Source organism: Dipodomys spectabilis, unplaced genomic scaffold (genome assembly GCF_019054845.1).
Source record: "Dipodomys spectabilis isolate Male_0828 unplaced genomic scaffold, ASM1905484v1 ptg000054l, whole genome shotgun sequence".
Lineage (NCBI taxonomy): Eukaryota > Metazoa > Chordata > Mammalia > Rodentia > Heteromyidae > Dipodomys > Dipodomys spectabilis.
In genome coordinates, this window is record NW_024870731.1 from 42,715,604 (window position 1) to 42,742,022 (window position 26,419).

At 59.6% G+C, this 26,419-nt stretch overlaps 1 protein-coding gene across 4 annotated transcripts in view; it reads left to right on the forward strand.

Annotated features, from left to right (window-relative positions):
- Positions 1–22,618, forward strand: part of Ift122 (intraflagellar transport 122) — a 56,970-nt gene extending 34,352 nt beyond the window's left edge. For 2 of the 4 annotated variants that reach the window (XM_042680125.1, XM_042680123.1), the window contains 15 exons: positions 813–953; positions 4,146–4,199; positions 6,626–6,787; positions 10,369–10,535; positions 12,560–12,731; positions 14,350–14,452; positions 16,334–16,474; positions 17,438–17,532; positions 19,334–19,434; positions 20,049–20,214; positions 20,682–20,793; positions 21,097–21,222; positions 21,694–21,776; positions 21,973–22,137; positions 22,263–22,618. In XM_042680125.1, coding sequence (XP_042536059.1) covers positions 813–953; positions 4,146–4,199; positions 6,626–6,787; positions 10,369–10,535; positions 12,560–12,731; positions 14,350–14,452; positions 16,334–16,474; positions 17,438–17,532; positions 19,334–19,434; positions 20,049–20,214; positions 20,682–20,793; positions 21,097–21,222; positions 21,694–21,776; positions 21,973–22,137; positions 22,263–22,352 — 1,878 coding nt within the window. In that variant the 3' untranslated portion in view covers positions 22,353–22,618. Of the gene's footprint in view, positions 1–812; positions 954–4,145; positions 4,200–6,625; positions 6,788–10,368; positions 10,536–12,559; positions 12,732–14,349; positions 14,453–16,333; positions 16,475–17,434; positions 17,533–19,333; positions 19,435–20,048; positions 20,215–20,681; positions 20,794–21,096; positions 21,223–21,693; positions 21,777–21,972; positions 22,138–22,262 lie in introns of all 4 variants that reach the window. The other 2 variants (XM_042680122.1, XM_042680124.1) reach the window with 2 other exon arrangements.
- Positions 22,619–26,419: the final 3,801 nt, after the last annotated feature.

Genomic DNA, 26,419 nt, shown 5'->3' on the forward strand with positions numbered 1-26,419 from the left:
TGGAATCAGCTCACCTCTCACTCCAGCCTCAGGTTGCCCGTCTGCCAGCTCGATGTTCTCAGCAACTCAGGTGGCCTCCCTGAGCCCAGTGCCCTGTCTGGATTCAGGGTGTAGGAACAGGCTTGCACGTGGTTATTCAAAGAAATGCAAAGGCAATTTGAAACAGTAAAAAAGTCACTAGGAGCTAATCACACGTATTTAACAAGACAGCCCTTCTTGGAGGGAGTTGGGCCCACGACACCAGAGACCAAGGGGACTTTTCTCCAGAGCCTTCCAGAGTGAGCTGGAGAAATCGATTGCCATTCTCTGACTGTGGCTGTCTGGGAAGACTCCATCCCAAGAGTGTCAGTCATTCATGTAGTACAGGGACTGAAGGCCTGTTGGGGAAAGTGAGTACCACCCACTACAGCCCACAGTGCAGGGCCTTGACAGTGCGGGGGTGGGGGGTGGGGGAGGCAGAAGGGTATCTCCAATCCAGACAGAAGAGAAGAAGCTCAGATTCCAACCTTTGGGGTGGGAGAATGAGGGGCCATATAAGTTTCCAGACGAGTGACAGTTTTAACAGGGCCATGAAAGGTATTTTTCTGTAGGGTAGGGAGGGGGTCACCTGTGGCGGGGCAGCCTGGGACGGGGCAGCGGGAGGGAAGGAGGGAAGGATGGACAGGAAGTCTGTGGTGCATGTGGGCTGGGGTGCGCACCTCCGTGGCAGGGCCAGGCAGGACATTGTCAGGCAATCCCTGCACACATCTGGAGGTAGACTCAGTTTCCCACGGCTCTGAAAAGCATCTTCTCCCTCTGATGAAATCCTGCAGTCTGCTCCGATGTACCAGTACCTGGAAAAGAAAATGTTCAAAGAAGCCTACCAGATTGCCTGCTTGGGTGTGACAGACACTGACTGGCGTGAGCTGGCCATGGAGGCTCTAGAAGGACTAGAGTTTGAAACCGCAAAGAAGGTAGGCATCCAGCTAACTGACCTGGAATTCGGTCCTTGGAGGGGTCCAGGCGACATGGCCGGGTGGCTGGCTGCAGCGTTAGGCTCACTTGGGTTCTGACCGCAGCTTAGCTCCCTCCTCACTGTGAGATGAGGCAGATCGCATGCTTTCTAAGAAGGCCTCCGTGGAGGAGTCTGGAGGTGCCAGGCCCCATCCTCCCAAAGTCGTAATGATGTAAACTGACAGTGCTGGTCAAGCCAGGCACAGAAGAAGCATCTGGTAGACTCTGGCTGTCAGTTTTATTAGCTATTATTTATGTAATATATAGATAAAAGCCTGCTGCGAGGTAGGCATTCAATAGAGGGCAGCTTTTATGATCGCTGCACACACCGGGCCATTCGTTACACACTTGTTCACAGCACTCAGTGAGTGTGGTGGTGGAGGTTCCGACAACAGTGTGGGCTCTCCCCGCACTGCTCACCGCTTGGTTCATTATATCATTTCCTGGTGTAGTTCAGTTAAAGTTACAAATGGCCAAAAACATTCCATCCATCTCTGGATGTTAGAAAAAGCCCAGGTGTATTTCTGAGCTGGCTTTTCATCTAGGACCTGAGGTAGAGGAAGGAATGGCTTTCCACTCTTCCCCCTCCTCTCTTGTTTTGCCCATGCTACTGGACTGGTATAGAAAGAGCTCCAGAGAGGTATGTGGTCCCACCTGGGGCTGGTCAAGACTTACACGCAATGCAGAACGTAGAATGCACAAGAGCAAGGCTCAGCATCAGGCTGGGGCCAGCTCCGCCCTCCAGGCCCAGGCAAGCAGCTTCTCAAACAGCGGTGGTGAAAGGCCCTGAGAATTACTGAGACCTAACCACTAGGAAGCTGGAACTGGGAAAGGCTGTGCAAATGCTTGCCACGTTCTGACAAGCACAGGGAGTGTGGTTCAGTGCTAGAGCTTGCCTAACAGGTGCAAGGCCCTGGATTCCAGGTTCTGTCCCCAACACAAGAAAGGGAAATGGTCATTACGTACAACAATTATCTACGTGGCGTTTTCAGGGCTGCTAAAGGGGACTAAGTGTGAGTGATAGCAGAGAGCTTTAAGAATTCAGAGGAGAGTGGAGGCCTCCTCTCCCTGGAGGAGCTGCATCTGCCCTGCCCGGAAATGCCAGGGGGAAAGAAGAAGAGCAGGCTTCGTGGGCTGTGTGTAGTTTGTTGTAGCTGGGGATGAAGTGGAATGATGGTGAGCTCCTTAGGAGGCCTAGGAATCCAGCCCTGTCGGTACCACTCCACACTGCCTGGCACAGTGCCTGGCCGACACTGGTGAGATGTTTGAATGGACGGAAACATAAGTAGAATATGACCCTACGTTCATTCACACCCCATCCTGTATCATGAAACACTCCCTAGGCATAGAAAAGCTTGTGTTAGAGCACACGATTATTTTGAAAAGTGCCGACGTTTTAATTGACAAATGGAAATTATTTGTGTATTCTAAGGATTTGAGGATTGGGGACTATTTCAGTTCTGAATTCCCAGCCTCTTTCTGCACCGCACCAGTCCCTCTGCACACAGGCTGGGATGGGCATGGCCACTAGATGGCGGAGGAGGGCTGCTCAGCCTGGCCTGGGCCGCTGCCCTGCCGCCCACTCCTCACCCACAGACCTTGTGACTCTGAGACTCTGACCGCTGGCCCGGCACCTGGCCGCGCGGATGTGGCCAGGCCAAAGGAGCACAGAAGGAAAGTTCTCACGGGGATCTCTCCAGTCCCAGAACCCAGCACAGCAGAATCGAAAGACCTGGGAAGGGGCATCACTCGCTTCCCGGGTTCACAAGGAGGCCGCCGGAGCCCAGAAGCAGGAAGTAGGTTCAGGGCTCCTGGCCAGAAAGCCTCAGAGTGAGCCAGGACCCTGAGTGCCAGCTACTGTCATGGCAGCACTCTCCAGGAGGTCAGGTTTAAGACCACAGTGGAGTCTTGCTGCTGCGGGGTCTGCCACTCACTGGGCCCTGTGGCACACGCCTGTTGTTCCAGCAGCAGGGTCGTTGCTTGGCCCAATTTGAAACCAGCCCAGGGAACATGATGAGAGCTGTCTTCAGCAAAAGAAGAAAAGAAAGAAAAAGAAACCCACTTGCCGGCTCCCTGCTGTGCATGCTTTACTTAATCCTGCCGGCTCCCCAGTGCATATATTTTCTCAAGGGAATCTGCTCCGTTCCTATAGCTGTAAGCTCCTATAGCTGTAAGCTCGGGAGACTTAGTGACCTGTTTAATCTGCCAAGCTCCCCTTTTCCATTGTGGGCCCTGAGCCTGGACGGGGGGATACAGAGGCCACACAGAATTCATCACGGAGCCTCCTCCTCCCACCTCCCCCAACCCCCCCCCCCAGAGGCTGGCCCCATGGGGCAAGGCCAGGATGAAGTCACACTGCTGGTAGGGGGTGTCATGCAGCTAAGTTAGGCCTTCAGGGGCCCGGATGTGAATCCCCAGGGCTCCTGGGCCTGCTGCCGCCTCTAGGCATTGCAGACTTTCATAGGGACAGTGTGAAAGGCCAGCTGGGGGACCGCAAGCCACATGGGGGACCTGAAGCGGCAAGAGCAGCTTCGGTCAGTCTGCAAATAGAAACTGCTAGCAGGCCAGGGGTTAAAGCACAGCGCGGCTGCACCGCTGGGTTTGCGTAACAGTTTGCCTTCCAGACTTGGAGTGATTCATTCCCTACCATCCCCCCTCCTCAACAGCCTTCTTGCTTTCTTCCTCTTTTGCTCCCTCCCCCGCCCCGCGCCTGCCATCCATCCTGTGAGCTGTGTGTGCTCTGTGCCCTGTGTTCATGGCACCCTCGCGGGAGGAGAGTTGTCCTTTGCTTCCTCTTCAAGTCGCCAGCCATATACGTGCAGCCCCTACCCGCGCGTCTCACCCACTCCCGCCACGGCCCCTGGCTCAGACCCCGGCCTCCCAGCCTTCCCTGCCCGCCGCCGTGTCAGGGTTTTACTTCACCCAATCCCAAAGGGTGGCTGCAGCCAGAACTTCCTTGCCGTTCTTTGCATGGACTAATCTTCAGGATAAAGTGAGCCTGCTGGGTGGCAAACCTCCCAAACACAGATGATTAATCAATGCTTGCTTCCCCTCCTTGCTGGCTCCCTGTCTGGAGCTTGGCGTCCCGCCCCAGCCAGTCGCCCACTGTTGAAACAGAGAAGGCGGCTGATTCCATTCTTTCTTTCCCGCAGGCCTTCACCAGAGTCCAAGACCTGCGCTACTTAGAGCTGATCAGCAGCATCGAGGTAAATGCAAAGCCACGGGCTCCTGCCCGTGCCCTGAGCCCAGCAGCACACAGCCCACAGGTGTCGGCTGTGGGGGGGCAGAGTGACCACATGGGAGACAGCACCCCTGCGGAGGGAGGGGTGTGGCCTGTCACTCGGATGAGGAGGGTGGATTTGGTATACTGTGATGTGGGTCTGCCTCCCCCCCCCCCCAGGATTGTAAGAGTGAAGTAGACCCTAGGTGCCAAGCTGGTGTCTCTGCGGCGGTGGTTAGTTGGTTTCTGTCCCCCTCTACCCAGTAGCCAGGCGGGGTAGGAGGCTTCTCCCAGGTCCCCCTGCGCAGAGGACGCCGGCCTGGCCCGTGTCTGTCAAGCCAGGAGGCCTGGTAGGGCTGGAGGAGCTGTTTCTAAGCGCACCATTTATGGGTGATGGTAGGCACTATTTTTAATTTCTGTGTATCGCAGTGCTGTCTGACTGTCTGTAAAAAGGCCTACATATATATTTTTTTTCTCCCGAACAGATTTATTGTGAGGCTAAGGGAATGCGAGACACATTTGAATTCCCAGATGGAAGCAGTGAGGAAATTAGCAAATGTCTTGTCCCTCTAATTCAGTTCAGCATAATAAACACCTGTCATCCGCCCGGTAGGCAAGGGCTGAGCAGGGGAGAGGCTGGCAGGGGCACCCCGCCCGCACCCCTGTGAGCGGTGAGGAGCTTCCATTGGTTGGGTGGGCCCGTGTCATGGGACTAAGCTGTGTGCGCTGCTCTAAATGCGCACTCAGCTACCAGTGGGCATCACTGCTAGTGGAAAGGCTGAGGGGGTGGGGCTCAGGGAGGCCACGCCCCCTCCCCAGGGGCACCCAGCTTCTATTCATGAGTTTCCCATCCCCTCCGCTTGTCTTCCTGTGTGAGGAGGGGCTGCTGTCCCCCCTCGTGGGGTCTGCTCTCAGGCCTGGCACTTGGAAATCAGCTGGCCGGGAGCCCAGGGGTCTAGAGCCAGATCTGTGGAACGTAATTTTTCTCTACACAGTAGTTGGCGTTTGTGAGGACTCGCTCCCGTCATTCATCATTTCCTAGTTCAGAATGCCTCCTCCAGGTTGCTGGGAGCCGGGCACTTGGAAGAAAGCAAAGCACCTTCCAGTGGCCCCTCTGTCTGCTCCGAGGTTGTGGCTGCTTACTTCTGGGTGTTTAGCATTTCTTAGGGGGCCGCTGTCCCTCAGGAGCTCCTTTTGGCTAGGTGAGCTGCTAGGGCGCTGCGAGCTAAGGAGAAGCTGCCGGGTGGCCATCTACTGCTGAGCACCACCACGGCCACACTCGGCGTGGCCGGCCTCATGCTAGGCCTGCGGAATCCTCCTTTTTTTTTTTTTTTTCCACTGCCAGATTTTAATTCATTTCTAGCTATTAGAAGGTAGTTTATTTGGCTGATTATGCAGAACCGAGTGAAGGGTGTGTGTATGTGTTTAATTATTTGTCAGTGGAAAAGCCTGTTGCCTCCAGCTGTTAAAGCGTTCCGCGGCCTGTCTAGGAGTTTGGTTCCGTGTCTCATCTTCCTCCACTCTGATACACTTGCTGGAAAACAAGCACAAGGCAACGGCTGGGGTGAGGGGCCGGGTGCCGTGGAGTGTTTACAGATACTTGAGCTGTAGATGAGTGAGTGTTCTCCAACACGGGAGGAAGGGGTGTGCGGGCACCTCCCTCCATCCCAGCGCAGCCCGGTGTGCGCATGCTGGCAACCTGCCACCACACACATGCGCACCCAGGGGTGCTGTGCTGTTGGGGACTGTGTGTCCTTCTGAACACAGGGCTATGGAAACAAGCAGAAGGGAGCCCAAATGTCAGTTTGACCTTGACCTATACCTTGCCTTGAACTTCACTAGAGTTCTTTGGCAATGTTGAGGTCACTAAAAGCCAGAGTGCGTGTGTGAAGTAGGGTCCAGGACCTAGTGGTGTCTGGCCCCCCCAGTTTTCTTAACCTTCTCTCTAGAAACACGGTAACACTTGCGCCACTATCTTAATGATCACCACCTTGGGAGAAGCCGTAGGTTTTCTCCTCTGTCACCATCCTAGGTCACAACTCTGCCAGCCAGGCTTGGAGGCCTAGGAGGCCTTGGGGCTTAGGGACATGGGGGGGGGGGGGGACAGTGCACGTGGTCTGAGTGACCCACGGTCCAAGCAGCCCAGTCAGTGCCTTGAAAGCATATGCAGCAAAGCAGAGCTGAGGAATTTCCATCAAACAAAGGTTTGCTTTTTGTTTTTTAATTTAAACTTTAGTCTGTCTTTGTTGTCCAGTGTCCCGACAAACGCGTAGGGGACACAGCAGTGGGAGCCAAGCGTGGGCTCCAGTTGGAAGGCCCAGGGCTTTGCTCGAAATAGCAGCAGCGGCCTTTGTACAGGCTGCTTCCTGCCTGTGGCCGCGGAGGCCATTTCCCGTGCTTCTGATTTTCCAGGAGAGGAAGAAGCGGGGCGAGAGCAACAATGACCTGTTTCTGGCAGATGTGTTCGCCTACCAGGGGAAGTTCCACGAGGCCGCCAAACTGTACAGGAGGAGCGGGCACGAGAGCCTCGCACTGGACATGTACACCAACCTCTGCATGTTCGATTATGCCAAGGTAACCCACCACCCGCTGGGCCAGGCCGCCGCCTGAGCCCGTGGCGCTCACCTGTATCGTCCACGCCGTGTGCCACGGCTGGCGGCGCGGTGGCCTCAGGAAGGGCACCGGGAAAGCAGTGAGCAAAGGACCCTCCAGGGCACTGTTGACACCGAGCAAAAGCCGACCTTGAAGGCTGGCATAGAAGGGGCAGCTCAGAGGGTCGGAGAACGGCCGTGGGCGATGCTGAGTTACCGCAGTGCAAGGCCTTCTCCTGCGAAGGCCCCCCATCCCCACAGCGGCCCCCCAGCTCCTCAGCCAGGCAGGGGACACGCTCCCGGGGCCCTGTTGTACTGCACAGTGTGCCCCACCGTTCCAGGAGGGTTTGGTGGCTCCACATGGGGGAGGAGATGGTAGAGACTCCCTGTTTGCACTTGGGGTCTTCCTCAAGGTTAATCTCTTTGTCGGCACCTGTGAGACAGAGTCACACCTAGGGAGCCGGGGACAGCCAGGCGTCACGGCTCCTCTGTGAGCATGGAGCATGGGTAGAAAGGTGGCAGAGTAGGAAAATGAAGAGGGAAAGACAGAGGCAGCAGAAGCTTCTGGATCTGAGGTAGGCAGGCAGGGAGCCCCGAGGTGGTGTCCGTGGAGGTAAGGGCGAGGCTGAGCTACATTGCCAGCAGCCAAATGTAACCTGAAACCAGCATGGCATGGGTCAGAGAACCCACCCAGGGCCTGCGCAGCAGCGAGCTCTTCCTCTGCGGATGGGCGCCCTCCACCTGTCCCCGCCCATGGCCCAGGTGCGTAGAAAGCCAGGCGCCAGCCACAGCCACGCTGTAGCCACTCATGGTCATCGTCCAGCTCACAAGTTGAAGACGGAGGATCTCCGCATTTGTTCTGCTTGTCTGTTCCTAAGGATGGTCGGGTTCTTCTCTCTTCCGCCATCTGGTAGCTTGAGTCGGGCTCGTTCGTGTTGAGGCCAAGCGCCTGGGCCCGCCTGGGGTCTTCTTCCCTTCCTCTCCAGATCCGGAGGCTTCCGGCTCCCCTGCCTTCTCTTCATCTGCTTCACCTTCGCCAGATCTTCCATTCCTTCACACACACGCACACGCACACACACCACCAGGAGTGCATAAAACATGTAACAACAGAGCAAACTCAGTAGATCTCCTCTTAGCTGGGAACAAAGCATTAAACTAAAAGGATGGCTCCCCAGAGGTAGAATTTAGACACCAATATTGGCTGGGCTTAGCTAGTTCTTTGGGGCTAATGCCTCGAACTGCTGCTGTCTCCCCAAGTCAGCAGCTGTGGCTTAGTCAGAAATGCTTTTGTTGGCATCCAGAATGCAATGTGTGTCAGGGGTCCCTTCCCAGGGGTCCCGGGTGCCTGCACTTCCCCCTCAGAGGGCCAGCCCCTCCGTCCCTGCTCTGGGAACCCTTCATCCTTCCCATGCTTCACCTAGAGTTTCCTATCCAGCAGTGCAGCCCCTTCACAGAGGCAATCTGCTCTGTCTCCGTGAAGGTAACTCTCAGGGCTTGTGTTGGGCTTTAAGTAGGTGGGTTCCATTTCAGGCACTCCCCGCACCCCCGTAGTCTGCGTTTGAGAAAATGTGTGCATACACTAATATTATGTTGGGGGGGACACAGTGCTTATTAACATGGCTTGTTTTTGTTTACTTGAAAATTGCTTCCCAAGATTCAATCTGGTTTTCGGAAAATTTTTAAATTACATTCCCACGTACAAATAAATTGTATGCTTTCCGGATAAGTGACATGTTTATATGGTGATAAAGGGAATTATAATGCTCTTAACTCTTATGTAGTATGTCCTTATCAAAATCACCAAGCATGAGAGCCCTGTTTAGTCTCATTCATCACTCAGCACAGCCTCTTTCTGTCCACTTCAGGACAAAGTCTTCACCAAGGCCCCCAGATAACGTGTAAATTAGCTCCCTGGAACCAAAGAGCTTTTGAAAACCTACTTTGTTGAGCCTCGAAGGAACCATTTAGACTCAGCTTCAATTAAGCTGCAGCCCCTGAGCTGAACCGCGGGCTGGGGCGGCGCCCCTCCCCGCAGACGAGGCTCCTTCAGCCACGAGCCACAGCCCACACGGTCCCCGGGTGGGAGATGCCCCATGCTCAGGGCCCCCTCCGGGCCTCTAGCCCTTCTCTCAGTCACCCCAAGACCTCTGAGCAGCCACTTTGGAGGACATTTCTATCCTAGCCACCGCTAGCCTCACTGAGGCAGCCAGGTGGGCAGTGCTCAGCTTGGGTCTGACGGAGTCGTGGCCACCAGGCGTGCAGGAGCCGCCTAGCCAGGCGTACTCAGCAGCTGCTCTGTAGCCCTGGCCCCTCTGGGCGGTCGAAGGCCAGCCAGGGCAGCCCTGACGGGGTCTGGGTGCCCAGCATTGGGGTAAAATGATGTTTCCCCTCCTCCCAGAAGCATTTGCTTTTCTTGGGCAGACCTAATATATGATTTCAGGGGCTACATAATTGCCCTAAAAGCAAATGGAAAAAGAAATGAGCTAATTGTTCAAGTGGGTTTTTAGCGTACATTGACTGTGCTTTCCTGACAAGTGAGTGGTAATCACCGGAGCGGCGTGTGTTTCTATGCTAGGAGGCTGAGAGCACTCAGGTAGGATACGTTCTTCCTGAGACGAAGTTTCTAAGCAGTAATGCAGATCTAGGCTAAAGGCCCACCTTCACAAATGTCGGCACCAGGGCTGCCTCAGCAGCAGCTCCGTCCTGAGAGCAGGTTTCTGATGCTGCTTCCCAGGGAGGTGTTACTCGGGGGGAGGCGGGCAGGAACTCAGACCCCACACCCCAATCTGAGCCTCTGGGGCCACGGGCCTCTCTTCCCTTGCCTCAGGCCCTCTGTGGGCGCCTGCCGTCCCTCTGTACATGGAGTGTCCATTAGGCAGAGCTGATCTCAAGATGGACCTGAGGCCGCTGAGAGTGAACAAGCCATTTGGAGGTTTTGCTTGTTGTCTGTCCTCGGCCAGTCTGTGCCCGGGAGGCCACGCCAATGTGGCGGCCTCCCAGATTCAGACAGTGTATGGGGGAACATCTGGGAACAGCACTTGAAGTGTGTTGCTAGCCAGGGACGGTGGGCATTCAGAGCCAGGGCTAAGCCTACAGCTCTGCACATCATTTTACGGGTCAGGTTTAGGAGACCCCATGCTCAACCCCAGCGTGAGGAATGTGGTGTCGCCCTTATTATGTGAATAAAGATTACAGGGCTGTCAGCACTGGACAGATGGTCCGGGAACAGCCACGTGCACGTTGGTCCTGCACTCCCGCGGCACTGGGCGCAGCCCTGCAGAGTTCAGGTGTTCCCTGCTGAGCTCCGTGTATGAAGGGCAGGAAACAGACGGCCACAGTCCTGGACATGGTCCTCTCCCCTCCCCCTGGAACATCTGCAGGTGGCCCGTGAGCGTCCCTCCCACACACCTGGCCTAGCCCCCACTCGGTGAGTGGGGCTGGGCTCCAGCCTGCACCCCGATTGCCCACACAGCCAAGCGGAGCCCTTCCCTGCTCCGGGAGCTGACGTCATGCTGGCACAGGAAGTCCTAATCCGGAGTGTTTTTGTTTGTTGTGCTTCCTCAGGATTTCCTTGGATCTGGAGACCCCAAAGAAACAAAGATGCTAATCACCAAGCAGGCTGACTGGGCCAGGAATATCCACGAGCCCAAAGCGGCCGTGGAGATGTACGTCTCCGCGGGGGAGCACGCCAAGGCCATCGAGCTGAGCGGCGACCACGGCTGGGTTGACATGTAGGTCTGAGCCGCACCCGGGGAGCGTTCGGCAGCCTGTCACCTCATGTCAGCTCTGAGGTTTGATTGACAGGAGAAAGCACAGTGTTTCTTCAAGTGTCTGAGCCAACTGTAAAAGCACCTCAGTTCTGGGTGGCACCGAGTCTGAGCAAGGCAGACACGCCTTTGGAGAGGGGCATTGGGCAAGGGTGTGGAGACGAGGCCACTCGGGGACCAGGCTGTGTGTGGCTGAGGCGGCCACCCAGGCCTGGCGTCCTCCCTCCACCCCTGGGTCGGTGCCTCCGCACCTGTCCCGCGAAGGAAGACAGTGAGGCTCTGGGGACACCTGTGTCCACCAAAGAGGGAGCAGCAGGGAGATTGGCAGAGAGCTCCCGACTGGTGTGGGTGCTTCCAGTGTCCACCACACGTACAATGATAGGAACCAAAGAGAACCAGGAAGAATCCTGGTCCATTGAGCCCACGGATGTCTGGCCTGGAGGAGCAGATCTGAAGCCATTAACATTGAGGTAGTGGTGGGGAGGAAGCGGGGAGCAGGGGAGCACAGGCGGGAGGAACACAGGGACAGCATGCGGGCCCTGGAGCAGCCAGCGGGGGAAGGGTGGGCACATGGTGCAGGCTCTGGGACAAGGTCAGGAGACCCCCCCACTAGGGTGGAGCAAAGTCAAGCAAGTAGACCAGGATGGACTATGGTAGGCCGAGGGCACGAGAAAATGAAGAACTAGAAGGAGAGGTACTCTGTGCCACGGGGCCATGCCAGCTAACCAGATAGAGAGCTGGGCGAGGGGTGGGCGGGGCTGTGCTGGGACAGCAGGGCTCAGCCTCGGGCTCTCGAAGGAGGACTGGAGTTCACGTGCACGCGCGCGTGCGTGCATGCACGCGTGCGTCACCACAGCTGGCAGGAGGCGAGAGTGGGCGCCCGAGGCTGCGTCTGAGCGCTGCAGGCTCACCAAGGGCCCTTACCTGGAACCCACCACTCCATTCTCAAGCCAAGAAGAGGTGCTGATCATGTCCCCTGAAGTTTTCTTTCCACAAAATAGATGACAAATGAGTGCCAGGCACACTCGGGGTCCTGGCCACGCCCACTGGCGAGCCCCGGGGCGCATTGGTGTGCAAGTACTCTGGGGACACTTAACGCGTTGCGCGGGGGTGTGCTGCCCCTCTCCAGGTCTGGCTGTAGAAGGTGGGTTTGATGGGTGGGGGCTCTAAGGGGCTGCCTGTGCCACCTTTCCCAGAAAACATTCTCTCTCTGCAGAGCGAGTTATTTTTAGATGCCATTATTATTTTAAGTGCAGACTCACAGGCCGCCCCGAGCCTGCCTGTCTGCGTTCGCCGCTTCTCCTTCCTCACGTGGAGCCGGCTGGGTAGAGCCCCTTCCCCGCCTTGGTTTTACTCCAAGCCCCGGGCTGCCCAGAACCCCGCAGAGCATTCCATTCAGCCCATGTCCCCGGAGCGTCTGGACCCTGCGGCCTGCAGCTTGGCCAGGAGGAAAACAGAGCTTCCTCCCAGGCCTCTTCCACAGAGTGCCAGGCTCTGAGCAGTGCTCACCCCTGGCTTCTGCTTTCCTGTGAAAATCTGACATGGCAAGAAGAGCACAGAGCCACTTCCTGCCTGAAGAGCCCAGGGCCGAGCGTCCCCCTCCCCCAGACTTAAGGTCATCTCATGTGCAAACCGGGACTAAGAGAAGGGTGACGAGGATTCGGTGAGGCCACGCCCGGAAAGCTCACGGTGCCATCTTGGTTCCTGACCAGGGTTCCGTACACAGTTTATGTATATTCCCAGATACCACTGTAGTAACTCACGTGAAAGACAGATGAGGTATAGACCATGTCTTCCGAGGCGGCCCTGGGGTCCCTGACAATGGTTGTGGAGTATGTGTTCCTTCACTTAATGACCTGGCGTCTCCCTGGACCGTGGCGCTGTTAGACAGGACTCAGCAGAATGAACAGACATGGAGTGTGCCCTTGAGAAGATGGGAAGCTACTCCGCTTCCTTCTGTCCGGCCGCTCATGGGTTCCTCCCTCCAGGTTGATCGACATTGCCCGGAAGCTGGACAAGGCTGAGCGGGAGCCCCTGCTGATGTGTGCTCGCTACTTCAAGAAACTGGACCACCCCAGCTATGCCGCTGAGACCTACCTGAAGATCGGCGACCTGCGGTCCTTGGTGCAGCTGCACGTGGAGACCCACCGCTGGGATGAGGTGAGGGGGGGCAGAGGAGGGTGCCCACCACCGGGACAAGGAGAGGGAGGGGAGGGTGCCCACCACCGGGACAAGGAGAGGGAGGGGAGGGTGCCCACCGCTGGGACGAGGAGAGGGAGGGGAGGGTGCCCACCGCTGGGACGAGGAGAGGGAGGGGAGGGGAGGGTGACCACCGCCGGGACAAGGAGAGGGAGGGGAGGGGAGGGTGCCCACCACCAGGATAAGGAGAGGGAGGGGAGGGGAGGGTGCCCACCGCTGGGACAAGGAGAGGGAGGGGAGGGTGCCCACCTCTGGGATGAGGAGAGGGAGGGGAGGGTGCCCACCGCCGGGACAAGGAGAGGGGAGAGGAGGGTGCCCATCACTGGGACGAGGAGAGGGAGGGGAGGGGAGGGTGCCCACCGCCGGGACAAGGAGAGGGAGGGGAGGGGAGGGTGCCCACCGCTGGGACGAGGGGATGGTGTCTGGTTGGGATGGAGAGCAGCTGCCTCTGGATGGAAGGACCATTGCCTGGCAGTCAGGAGACTTAGCCCCGAATTCTCTAAACCAGAGCCCCCTGGAGGGCTGCCCTACAATAACTTTCCATTCATTCATTCATTCATTCATTCATTCATGCATTCACTCAGCATGTCTTTATTGGCTGAAGCTCTGGGCCAGCCCCGTGGTAGGCGCCAGGCTTTGCGTGTCGGCCTGGCTGTCCGGGGCTGCGGTTGGTGTTGGTCTGCTGCCTCTGACCAGCACCACAGCGTCCTGTGCTCTCCAATGTGAAAATGCACGGATGTGACATTTAAAACCTGCTGGGCAGCATTTGGGCAGAAATGCCAATTGTATTTTTCAGGCAGAGGCTGCCAGAGCCGTTTCAGGGGCCATTCTCTCCTCCCTCCCTGACCCCCATCCTTGACCACTCTAGTGTGAGGGACACGTGGAAAGAATCAGCCGGGCTATCAGAGCTGCAGGGTCCCCCACCCCGTGCCCTGCAGTGTCAGCCATAACAAGGCCCTTGGGTACCCTGAGTGTCTGAGGTGACAAGATCGCAGGGGAGAAAAAGTGAGGCCAGGGGCAATAATGGCTACAAGATAAACTTACCAGAGTCCTTGCATCTCAGAAGCACTGGGTTCTGGCAGAGCCCCCCTCCTCTCCCTCCCCCCTGACATCATGTCCTGTTCTCTGGGCCCAGCAGGTGGTCTGGGCCCTGGTTGGGGGGGGGGGGAGCCGCCACCGAGTCCCATCAGCACCACGTCCACAGTCATCTCTGACAGCTCGTAAGCAGTGATGATGATAATGTCAATCCCGTTTCCGTAGGTGTCGCCTGCAATTAAAAGAAATCTGTTTGCAGCGCTACAGGAGCCCACGCAAACCCTCAAAATAAAATGTTTCCGATTCTGTGCCGCTTCTGTGGTCCAGAAACAGACTGTGTTGTTGTTGAATCCAGTCAGTTGCATATTGCTGCTAATTGCCTTTTGTTTTCAAAGAGCTGGTTTGTTTCTGTGCTGCTGGGGGTGGGGGGTGGGCTCTCTCCCCCTCTGAGTTGTCAGGCTGGCAAAATATGACATCTCGGTGCCATGTTTCTGTGGGGCTGTGGGGAGCAGTTCACTAAGAGGGCCTGTGCTCCTGTCTCCAGGCCTTTGCGTTGGGCGAGAAGCACCCCGAGTTCAAGGATGACATCTACGTGCCCTACGCTCAGTGGCTAGCAGAGAACGATCGCTTTGAGGAAGCCCAGAAAGGTAGGCCGTGCAGATGGCACTGTGCAGAGGGGGAGAAGTCAGCGCCAAGACACACACTTCAGGGGGCCTGCCGGGCCGCTCCCTTCCACGGGCCCCAAGACAGGTGATTCTTCTTTAGATAGGAGGGCTCTGCAGAGAAAAGAGTTCGGGGCAGTGGACGACATGGGCCTTAGGTCCTGCCCACGCGGGCCCCTGACCCACGTGCTGGGGGCCCTTCAGCAGGGCCTCCCAAGCCTCTGGTTCGTGAGCAGGGTCATGTACCCCAGTGTCTCTTCCCCTTTGATTCTCATCACGTCCCACGGTGTGGTATTGCTGGTCCCACTCCACAGATGAGAAAACTGAGGTTGAAGTTGCTCAGGGAGTGTGAAGTCCCATAGCTGGGAAGCGCCAGCCTGCGGCAAGGGCGAACGGAAGGCTGCGCTGAGCGGCCTGCCTTGTCCCACACCCACGCTTTCCTGCTGAGAGCAGAGTGCAGGGCTGTTTCCATCTTGGCTGGCAGGGGCAGGGGCTCCGCTCCTCTGCGTTTGCCTTGGTGAATGGGCCACGCATGAGGCATGGCAGATCTGAAGTAGAGCCAAGGCAAGCGCAGAGCCTCGCCTGGGCACGTTAATCATGACTTACAAACCTGCCTGCCTGCGCTGTGCCCCGGCTGGGGACTTAACCCGCATAACCTTGAATCCTGCCAGCCACCCTGCAGGGACACAGAGGCTAAATGTGCCGTGCAGAGTCACAAAGCTAGTGAGTGGCAGAGCCAGGATTGGACCAGATCTGGTTTTCTGCCCATTCTGCTGCCTGTTCCGAGGGCCTCCTCGCTGAAGCCAGTGCGTCTGCTCCCTGGCATCTCAGTTACGCTTCCATGTGGTAGCAGTTGCCACCTCCGGACACGCGGCCGAGCGCTGCCTCCTGCCGGAGCTCCTCCGTGAAAACCCCACTGGAGGACGGTGCGTTCTCGCCCGCACAGCACTTCCACAGCACCCAGTTGCTGAAGTATCTGCATGTTTGGGCAAAACACATCAACCTATCCATCTGTCTGCATCGCCCTTCCAAGAATTCATCGCCATAGTAACGGTACTCAGACAAGAGACGGCGATGGGAGTAGAACAAAGGCCAGACCCTTTCCTTTTCTCAAGGCAGGGGACGGGGCCACCAGCGTGCCCACGCGTGGGCCTCACTGGCAGCCCCCGGCATCTCCAGGGGTCCAGGTTGGCAGGGCGGATGCTCAGGAAATGTCTGTTAAGCAGACGCAGGAATAATTTTTTTTTAATTATATATATATTGCTTATTTTCACAAATGTCTGGCTTGAGGAACAGAGCCAGATCTTCCAAGGTTGACTCCAGAGAGCATTCTGCAAGGGAAGGCACGCTCGGCCCTGGGCCCAGCTCATTCTGTGACTGGAGCATGACATTGTCTTACCTGGCCAGCTCCAGCTCTTCATCCGTGACGAGGGAGCAAACTCCCTTCCTCCAAAGTCTGCTGTAACCTTCTTCTTGTGTAACTAGCCAGGGAAGCGCGAGCTCTGTCAGCGTTGCCCTGGGTGTCACGGAGCAATGTGGAATAGAGCAAATGCTTCCTGGAAAGTGGGGACAGAGACCCACTGACCCCAGCAGCACCCTGGGCTCTTCTCTCTACCATGCCTTGCTGAAGCAGGTTGCTGTTTCCCAGCCAAAGAGGAGCAGAGTGCGTCTCCCTGTGCTTCCCCCCCCCCCCCCCCCAGGACGTAGTCCCAGGTATTTATAGCCGGTGGCCTGAGCAGCAGCACCTAGCACCCAGCACTGCAGATGTTCTGATGGGTGTCTGACTTCCAAACTGACCCCATACCCACCCTGCACAGCCCCGGCCCCTTTCCGGCCCCCTGGGTGATGCATGCTTTCCTCTTCCAGCCTTCCATAAGGCCGGGCGGCAGAAAGAAGCAGTCAAGGTGCTGGAGCAGCTCACACACAACGCCGTGGTGGAAAGCAGATTCAATGACGCCGCCTATTATTACTGGATGCTGTCCATGCAGTGCCTTGACATAGCTCAAGGTAAGTACACAGCCGCCAGCCCATGCTGGCACCACACAGTCAGAAGAGTGGACGTTTCATTAAAGCCCCAGGCTGGTCTGCTGGCCGCATTGTCCGGGAGCCTGTGGCATGGCACAATCTGGGGGTGTCATCTCTTTCTAGTTTGCCCTGAAGCAGAAGGGTGGCCCACAGGGGTTACGGATGAGAGGTTTTGCCAGTGCAGAACCAGTGCTAATGCAGAGCCCTCTCTCCCCTGCTACCTGAGACCCCGTAGCTGGGTACGGTGAGCACCAGCTTGAAGAAATTTAATTACATGAAAGATGAAGGGGAGGTTGCCCACAGTAGCCTGCTTCAGATGCTCTCAGCCCAGGCAGGAAACAGTTGTAGTTGCTTTCTTTCACAAGACTTCCCATGAAGCACTGGGGGCCCTGGATTGGAGGAGCAGAGAGCGACGGTCTTCCCACACGCAGAGGGGACAGCACTGCCCACGGAGGCTGGGGGCCTCCCCCTGAGCTCCGGGTGCTCCTGTCACGGGGGTGTCCCTGCCCTGCTCCCTTCCCGGCTCATCTGAGCATCGCAGCACCATGCTTAGAGCCTCGGCCGTCGAGCCCAGTGGCTTTCTTGGTTCTGGCAGTGGTGTGTGCTGTCACAGCCGCATGAAGAGCAGACACACCGGTGAGGGTGGTGGCCAGTGAAACTGCTCCCTGGCCAGCTGTCCCTCCAGGTTCCTCCAGTGGGTCTGTGCTTGCCTAGCTGGGTGTGCTGTAGGGCAGCGTGCAGCCCAGAGAGCCCCGTCCCTTAGTGACCAGGAGAGCCCTGTCCAGCCCAGGTGCCACAGTCCAGATAAGCTGTTATGGGGGGGGGGCGGGGGCCACTTCCTATCCGGCCTCTCTGGGCCCCTCTTCCTTGTGAAGGCTGCCACCTGTGGCTGACTGACCACCCTGGACAGATCTGACACGCCTCCCCTCCCGCCACACACAGCAGATCCCGCCCAGAAGGATACGATGCTCAACAAGTTCTACCACTTCCAGCACCTGGCCGAGCTGTACCACGGCTACCATGCCATTCAGCGTTACACGGTACGGGGTGAGAACAGAGGCCATGCGGTTCTTCTCAGACCCTCCCCCCCCCCCCCCCCCCCGATTCTTCCCTCCTGGCTCCTGGCAGTAGAGAATGGAGGCAGGCATTGGCTCCCCTCGGTCCCTCAGCCTCCGCCTCCCCCGCCCTCTAACGTGGCCTGGTGAACTCGAGGCCTTGGTTCCAGCTGTGCTGTGTGACCCCCTCCCTGTGCCTCAGCTTCTGTCTTTGGGAAATGGGGCCGAGGCAGTACCTGCTGTGAGTTCCTATGGGAAGTCCTGGGAGGAGCCCCTGGTGGAGGCCCGGGCGGTCAGCTGTACACAGCCTTCAGGCTGGCCTCTCAGATGCTGCTCCCCAGCTGCCTCCCACGTCCTCCCTACAGGCTCCTGCACTGACGTGACCCCTGGGGGCCAGACCCCATCAGGCCAGCCTGGGTGTGGGCGTTGTCACTTCCCTAAGGGGTGCGGGGGCTCCAGAGGCCTCGTCTCCTCTTGTGGTCGTTGATTCCCCCTGTCTGCGATCCCCTCAGGGCCCCACATCTCTGTATGGATGAGAGGCCACAGACCAAGGAGCCCAGACTCCATGTGGGGTGGAGAGGCAGAGCCCCAGCCCAGCCTGGGTTTGTCTGAGCCACCGGGAGCCCAGATCTTGGTTCCTGACCTCTCTCAGCCCCCTGCCCTTCCCCGCCATCCTGGGGTCTCCTGTCCCTGACAGCCAGCCCTGCTGCAGATCCATGTGGGGCTCAGCTGGAGGCCCTTGTGGCAGCCAGGGCCCCGGTGTCACCCTGGCCATGCGGCTACATTCAACACACGGTGGTGATTGAGATCTTGTTTCTCCCCCAGCAACCTGTAGCTCAGGAAACAGGACAGTCCCCCGAGGGCAGTGCTGGGGAGACTGCTTGGAGCTGGGGCCTCGGCTGAGGTGGGAGACAAGGAAGCAGGGAGCAAGCGAAGAAGGGGAGGGAAGGGCACAGCCTGTGCAGACATGGAGGCCGCTGGGGGTCTGGGGTCTGCACCAGGGCCTGGCAGAGCAGCTCTGCACGGGGCAGCGTGGAAGCCGGGGAAGGGAGACGTGGGGGCTGTGTGTTTCTTTCCCAGGGAAGAGGTGCTGAGCTTGAGTGCCCCTCCCCAGGGACATTGCTTCGCTTCCTCACCTAGCGTAGTAGAGCCAGAGGCAGGCGTCTCTTGGCTTGCATCCCAAAAAGGATGCGTCTCAGGTGTTCCTGGTTCTTGGAGCAGCTAATGGAAGCTGTACGAGTGTAAGTGGGAATGCACGAGAAGATGCTGGGCTCTGAACCAAGTCAGCAGAAGTGAGTCTTTACGAATTTGGACCAACTAAGAGATAAACTTGGTAGCTCCATGGTGCGAAGGCCCAGCCAGCCTCAGGAAGTCCGTGTGGCCTGTTTGGTGCAGCACAGGGGCAGGAGTCACAACAGAGTGGTTAGAGATCACCGCCTCCATGTTTGCACCCTCGTGCCAGCCTCCTTCAGAGCAGAGCCTGCGGTCAAACCTTCTTTGCAGTCTTCTGCACCACACTCCAGCAGCTTCTAGGTGCAGAAGGCCAGGGTCCTGAGTGCTGCTTGCTAGGTCCTGGCCTATACTGTATTCCCTGAGGGCATCGCTTTCCTCAGGAGTATGTGGTTGTGTGTGTGTGAGAGAGAAAGAGAGAGAGAGAGAGAGAGAAACAGAGCCCACAGAGTGTGTTAAAGGCTAGATGGCACCAGTGCACACGGGCTGCAGTAGCTCAGTGTCCGATGTCTGCTTCCAGCAAGATCCATCCCTGTCCGCTCTTCTCTTCCCGCAGGAGGAGCCCTTCAGCTTCCACCTTCCAGAAACCCTCTTCAACGTCTCCAGGTTCCTGCTGCACAGCCTGACCAAGGATGCCCCCTTGGGCATCTCTAAAGTGTATCCTCTCTCCTCGCCCTCCCTGCATCTAATGGCCCGAGTTCTTCCCAGAGCACTTTCCTGGCAGAAGGGAGAAGGCTGTCTCTGCACAGTGGGTGAGCGGTTGAGCAGCCAGCCAAGAGATCAGCTTTCAGGGCTCTGCCTGGGCCAGGCTTCTGGCCAGCACCATGTCCCCAGTCCTCCCTGAAACCACAGACCAGGCCGTGAGCGAAACCAGGCAGGCCTCGCTTTGGGCTTGTGGGCCCTCTCCTGGGGGAGACAGTGTGTCAGCTCAGGTGCACAGGCCCCAGGCACCTGTCCAGGCCCAGGTGACAGAGTTGCCACTTAGTAGGGAAGGTGACAGGCATTCAGGACCTAGTTCCATGGCATGTACAATCTGCCCAAGAGTAGAACACAGCTCAGGCCAGGTGTGGCCAGGGCCGTTATGTGGCGGAGGAGACAGCCGTGTACCGGCTGAGGAGATGGAGTGGAGCGGCTGCTCCCAGGATGACCTGGCCGAGGGCCCTCTTCCACTCTGCGGACAGGCAGGGTGGGCCTGGGGCTCCACGGTGGGCTGAGTCCAGGGCCAGGCGGTGCCACTCCCAGCCTCCACTGTCCTTAATCCGCGCCGGCAGAAACACGCTCTTCACCCTGGCCAAGCAGAGCAAGGCCCTGGGGGCCTACAAGCTGGCCCGGCACGCCTACGACAAGCTGCAGGGCCTGCAGATCCCCGCGCGCTTCCAGAAGCCCATCGAGCTGGGCAGCCTGACCATCCGCTCCAAGCCCTTCCACGACAGCGAGGTGGGGCCCGTCCCCGCCCCGCACCCCCCAGACTGCCCAACGCCTGAGAAAGGTGGCGGCCACGCTCCCCGCCCTCCCGCGCCTTGGCCTGCCGCCTCCTTCTCCACCCCACCCGCGGCCGCTCCCGGCTGCAGGTGCCCAGCCCCAGGCCTGGCTCGGGCTGACCCTCCTTCTGGGGTTCCCTCCCCTCCCCAGCCTGGAACTCAGCCGCTGCAAGCCCACCCAGTGTGCACAGCCAGCGTCTCCTCCAGCCTGGCCAGTGCCTGATGCCAACTCCTAGCCGCGTCCCGGGCATTGAGAACTTCCATTCCCAGAGGAAGCATCCTGCTAGCTTGGCCTAGGCCTTTGTCTCCACCCGCCCCCCCCCCCCCCGCCTCCCCCCGCTGCCCCTCCTGAGCACCCAGCCCTGCCCCAGGAGGTGAGGCGTGTGGCACTGGTGGTCAGCCGGGTGCATGCGTGCTCCTCAGGAGCTGGTACCCCTGTGTTACCGCTGCTCTACCAACAACCCCTTGCTGAACAACCTCGGCAACGTGTGCATCAACTGCCGCCAGCCCTTCGTCTTCTCCGCCTCCTCCTACGGTGAGTCGCCCTGCGCCACCGGGGGCAACTCACGGCCACGGCGTGCGTGACAGCCGTGCTGCCGGACACACGGAGACGTCAGGGCGCGCAGGGACAGGGCCGGGTGCTGCCCGGACGAGGACCTGCCCCAGCCAGGCAGCCACGGGGCCGCACTGGCTCTCGGTCCCCAGCTGTGCCAGGGCAACTCGGGATCCGAGGTCCCTTCCCAGGGGCAGATCAGGCCTGAGAGCAGCTCGCCCGCCACCAAGGGCCCTGTCCCCACCCACGGCCTTGTGGGGGCTGACCCCGACCCCGTGCCCCCAGAGGTGCTGCACCTGGTGGAGTTCTACCTGGAGGAGGGCATCACCGACGAGGAAGCCGTCTCGCTCATTGACCTGGAGGCCCCCAGGCCCAAGCGGGGCAGCAAGTGGCAGGAGATCTCGAGCAACAGTATCCTCGAGAGGGGAGCGCACGGGGCCTCGCGACCACGCCACGCGGGTCCGCTGGGCGGCTGCATTCCTGGCCAGGGCCCTGCGGGAGAATTGGCAGTGGCAGGAGAGCCGCTGAGGTTTTTGTCTCCCTTGCCTTGCCCAGGAAGGGAAAACACCCCATGTGTGCCCGTGGCTTACTAGGTGCCACTGGAGGCCCAGGCTGGCTGTGCCCGAGCCCCGTTCCTGAGCCAGCACCAGCAGCCTCTGTGTCCCAGGCCTGCCTTCTTCCAGGACGCGCCTGCCTCCTCGTCCCTGCGCTGACACCCACCTGCATGCTGTCCGCAGGAGCCGGCCCGGCGCACGGCGCCCAGGCGCCATCATTCACCCCCCAATCCCAGCCTCCACGAGCCACCAGTGTGGGGGCCGGCCAGCTGGCCGCCCCGAGGTCCTGCCGGCCTCCTCTGCACCCTTCCTTGACCACACCCTCCAGATTCCCAGGCGCTGAGGCTGGACGAGACCGTGGACCCCATGGGAGACACGGACGACCCGTTCACCGCCAAGCTGAGCTTCGAGGTGAGGCGTCCCGGGGAGGGCTGCCGGGGGCTCCGGAGCACACAGCACCTCAGGTAGCGGCCACAGCTTCCAGATGTGGGGGTGAGAGGGGGACTCGGGGCCGAGGCACGGTGGGTCTGCAGGGGTGGCCCTGTCACAGGGGCTTCTGGGATGGTGGCCCACACCGTTAGTTAGGGCCCCGCGATGCCCCCTGCAGCAGGGCGGCTCGGAGTTCGCGCCGGTGGTGGTGAACCGGTCGGTGCTGCGCTCCATGAGCCGCCGCGACGTCCTCATCAAGCGCTGGCCGCCCCCGCTGCAGTGGCAGTACTTCCGCTCGCTGCTGCCCGACGCCTCCATCACCATGTGCCCCTCCTGCTTCCAGGTACCCCGCCCCCTCTTCCCGCCCCCGCCCCCTGCCTCTGCCCCCCCTGCCCCTCCCTGCTCATACCCCTGACTCCAGCCAGGCCCTCGGGCCGGGCGCTGGCCTCACCGGGGCCTCTCCCTCAGATGTTCCACTCGGAGGACTACGAGCTGCTGGTGCTGCAGCACGCCTGCTGCCCCTACTGCCGCCGGCGCATCGAGGAGCCGGGCCCGTGACCAGCGCCAACGCCGCCCGAGCGAGCAACTCGGGCAGGGCCTGGTGATCTCTACAGAACTCCTGTGTATGGCGTGGCGTGGCGTGCCTTGTAATGGCGTGGCAAGCCTTGTAAACAGCACCCGGAGACCGGGGGCGGGGTGGAGGGGGGACGGACACGGGTCTGTCCCTTTGCTAGGGGCCCCGGCCGCGAGAGTCAGAGGAGCTGTCTGACGGCACACTCCGCCACCGGCAGCCTGGATAACGACAAATAAAAGGGCTACTCGTTTCCATCAGCGTCTGCATGTTGCAAATCTCCATATTGTCTGCAACTTAATTTCCTTATGCAAAAGTGCACCTGTTTTTAATTTGAGCCGAAAGGCACATGGCATTTGCACTGCTCTGAACGTGTAATCTAACTGAGGTGGCAGGGTGGGAAGGGCAGGGGCGGGTAGTCTTGTTGTTGCTTATTTTCACAATGAGGATTTGTCTTGACAATAACATAGAATACCTGGCTGGGGAGAAAAGAAAAAGGAGCAAGGTTGAAATACAGGTTCTCCCAGAGTTTCTGTAAGCCACCCTCCACCTCCCCTGTGGAAGGTCTTGGCTCTCCCCCCACTGCCCCCGTCCTGTAGTTGGGGCGGGGTTCAGGGGGAATCTCCACTGCCGAGGGCCCTGCCCCTGGGGCTGGCGGGAGCCCTCATTGCCTGGGCCCACTTCTGCCCAGCCATGCCCAGGGTCGCTTCCACCCCAGCAGCTCTGTGGGTGGGTTGTGGTTTCCAGCTCAGAGCTGTCCAGGCTGGAGAGCAGGAGGTGCGGCTCCCTGTGCCCCCCCAGCTCTGAGGAGAAGCTGGGAGTTGTCCGTCCAAGGGCCCTGCCCACTTCCTCCAGCGTGCCACGCCCAGCGGTGGCACCGGGCTCCACGCATGGCTCTCAGAGCAGCTGAACACAGGACGGCGGTGGAGGATCATCTTAGACAGGCAGGGCCCGGAAGGATGGGGAGCTGAGGCTTGGGGTGCAGCTACCCAGGTCTCACGCACCGGGGCTGGAGCCAACGTGGCCCCCCATGCCTCCCCCTGCTTCCTCTTCCTCTCCCCGCATCTCTGGAGATGAAGGAGGAGAGAAAGAAGCCAGACAGTTGTGCCAACAGAACTCCTCCGTCGAGTGTGTAATTGCTTACGATCATGCATGTTCTCTCTCGCGCTAAACATTTATTAATGTGTTAGGATTTCCATTAGCGCGTTACTTGAACTGAATTCATTTGCATATGGCTGGGAAAAAGTGGGATGAGGGAGAAAACAGCTCCAGATACCTAACAGGCGTCAATCACAGCAACAGATCAGATGGTCCCTGCCCAAGACGCCGCACGCATCCTCTCCACCTGCTGCCCCAGAGCCAGGCTCTGGGGGCCGGGCCCGAGGCTGCTCCCTGGGCCCAGCGTCGGTCGGTGTGCGTCCGGTGTGCGTCTGCTCGGCGTGGCCAGCGTCTAGTGTGTGCCGCCGCAGCTAGCCCCGTCCCTCCGGGACGGATTGAGCAGGTTCACACACCGAGAAGGTTCACACACCGAGAAGGTTCACACACCGGGAAGGTTCACACACCGAGAAGGTTCACACACCGAGAAGGTTCACACACCGGGAAGGTTCACACACCGAGAAGGTTCACGCACCGGGAAGGCTCACGCACCGGGAAGGCTCACGCACCGGGAAGGCTCACGCACCGGGAAGGCTCACGCACCGGGAAGGCTCACGCACCGGGAAGGCTCACGCACCGGGAAGGCTCACGCACCGGTGCAGCTTTGCACAAGAACCTTGCTCTGCCCTCACCGAGGTCTTGGCTGAGCTCAGCACTTTCTCCAAGGCTCAGTCTCCCTTGAACAGAAGGGCCGCCCCACAGTGACACAGGCTCCAGACTCAGCCTGAAGCTGCGAGTGGGGTGGGTGTCTGCCTGCCCCCCGCGCCCCTCCCCCGTCTGTCCATGCTGACCATCTGACCAGGACGTGGGCGGGGGGCGGGGACAGCACCGCTTGGGGCCCCCGGTGCTCCTGGTATCCACAATTTTGAGGAGCACAGGCTCTGATCAGCCACCTCTTCCTGGCTCCATCTGCACAGTGGGCAGAGACCAGTGGGGGCAGGTGCCAGCCTTGGTGAGAGCCCCTGCCGGGCCTGCCCCTCCCCTGGTCCAGGCGCTCGTGCGGGGCTCTGAAACTCCTTATACCCAGACTCTGCAGCATCTTCCCGGGTGTCGCCCGCTTGCCCAAGGCTGCTATGGGCGACCTGGCTGCCCTGGGGCCTACTTCATGCTCCGGGCTTCCAGCCACAGGCCCTGAGCCTGAGACTACACAGGATTCAACCCAGGACCTCAGTGTCCAGCCCGGGGCCCAGCCCTAGAGAAGGTTGGATGGATGTTACAGGGGGAGGGAGGGAAGGAAAGGGAGAAAGGAGGAGGGGGGAGGGAGGGCAGAAGGACCAAAGAAGAGGCATCTTTCCCTTCCCTTGTTCCCTGTCACGCTCGGCTTTTAGGGTAGGGAGCTTCCGTTCTGCCGCAGGCCGCGGGGTACTTCTGGCATCATTACGTTTATCAGCACAGACAGACGGCCGGGGGCTGGGGGGGGGGGGGGGGCTTAGGAGAAGCTGAGGAGACGCGTGCAGCTCTGTCCCGTCGGGTGATTTTGAGGGCCCGTGGCGGCCTGTGGTGGCACCGCAAGGCCTCGAGCGGCTGGGGTGACAGCCACGGGGATGTTGCCAGGCGGGCTGAGACAGGGCAGCGGGGAGCAGGGGAAAACGGGGCGGGGGGGCTGCTGACCCAGCTGAGGCTTAAGGACTATTAGCGCTGTCAGCTAAGTCCCTAATCCCGGGGGGGGGGGGGGGGGAGGAGGGGAAGCCTCCACCCAGGCCCCTTGGGCAGCGCTCACCCTGCATGGCAGGACGTGGGCACAGGTCACCCGGCCTGCAGGGTCGGGGGGCCTGGGGGGCTGGGGCTTCCTCTTTCCACTTAGGTTGAGGGGCCCAGGCCTGTAGGTGGCATGGCCAGGCCCTGGGGCCTGGCTGTAGAAGGTGGCCTGAGAAGTGAGCAAGTCAGCCAGGCGGCGGTGCCTCATGTCTGTCATCCTAGCTACTCAGGAGGCTGAGATCGGAGGATCTCGGTTCAAAGCCAGCCCCAGGCAGGAAAACCCATGAGACTCAGCACCAATGAACCACCAGAAAACCAGAAGTGGCGCTGTGGCTCAGGTGGTAGAGTGCTCACCTTGAGCAGAAGGCCGAGGCCGGCTGTGTAGGGCGTGGGGGCTGGCGGGTGGGCGTGGGCAGCCAGTGTGGTGGGGGGCACACAAGACGGACACTCAGGACCACTGGAGAACCTTCTAGCAGCCCCCAGCGCAGATGCTGGTGCCACTCCTCCGTCATGGCGCAGGACAGCGAATGGGGCCTCACTGGGTGCAACGGTCCCGAGCTCAGCTCACGCTCGGGTTCAGGTCCTGCTGCCAGGCCCCGGTGGAGACGGACGTGGAGGCTGTGGGGTGGAGGTTTCTCAGTTACCAGCCAATGGAGGCCCAGATTGGGAAGTGGGACTTCCAGGGCTCCTGGCGGCGCAGGACCCTCCTCTTGGGGTGACCGCTGCTCCCCCTGGGGCCCGTGTGACTCAGGCCTCTCCACCGGCCCAGCGAACGGCCCCCTAGTCATCTGAGCCGGGGCCAGGGCCTGGTCGCCCTTCCCTGAGCTCTGTCCGATGGGGCACAGGGGTGGGGAGGACCTAGTTTCTCCCCAAAGCCCGAGCAGCTTCTGTCCATGCCACAGCTCCGGTGTCCGGCGGCAGCCTGGACTTCCGGCCTCGGCATGCGGTCACAGCAGCGGCTCCTCACCATCCTCCCAGCCCAGGCTGAGCTTGCGTCCCCGCACCAACAACGCATGTGCAAAACCAGCCCTCTGTCCCCCTCTTACACCTACCAGAGCCCTGTCACCGCCGAGGTGACCTTCCACGCCCCATTGTCACAGTCCCAGGGGACCCCAAGACTCGACAGGGGCAAGGCCTCCACCCGCTCATCCAGCCGCAGGTGTGCTGAGCCCCTACTGCACACCAGGCACGCGGCCTGAAC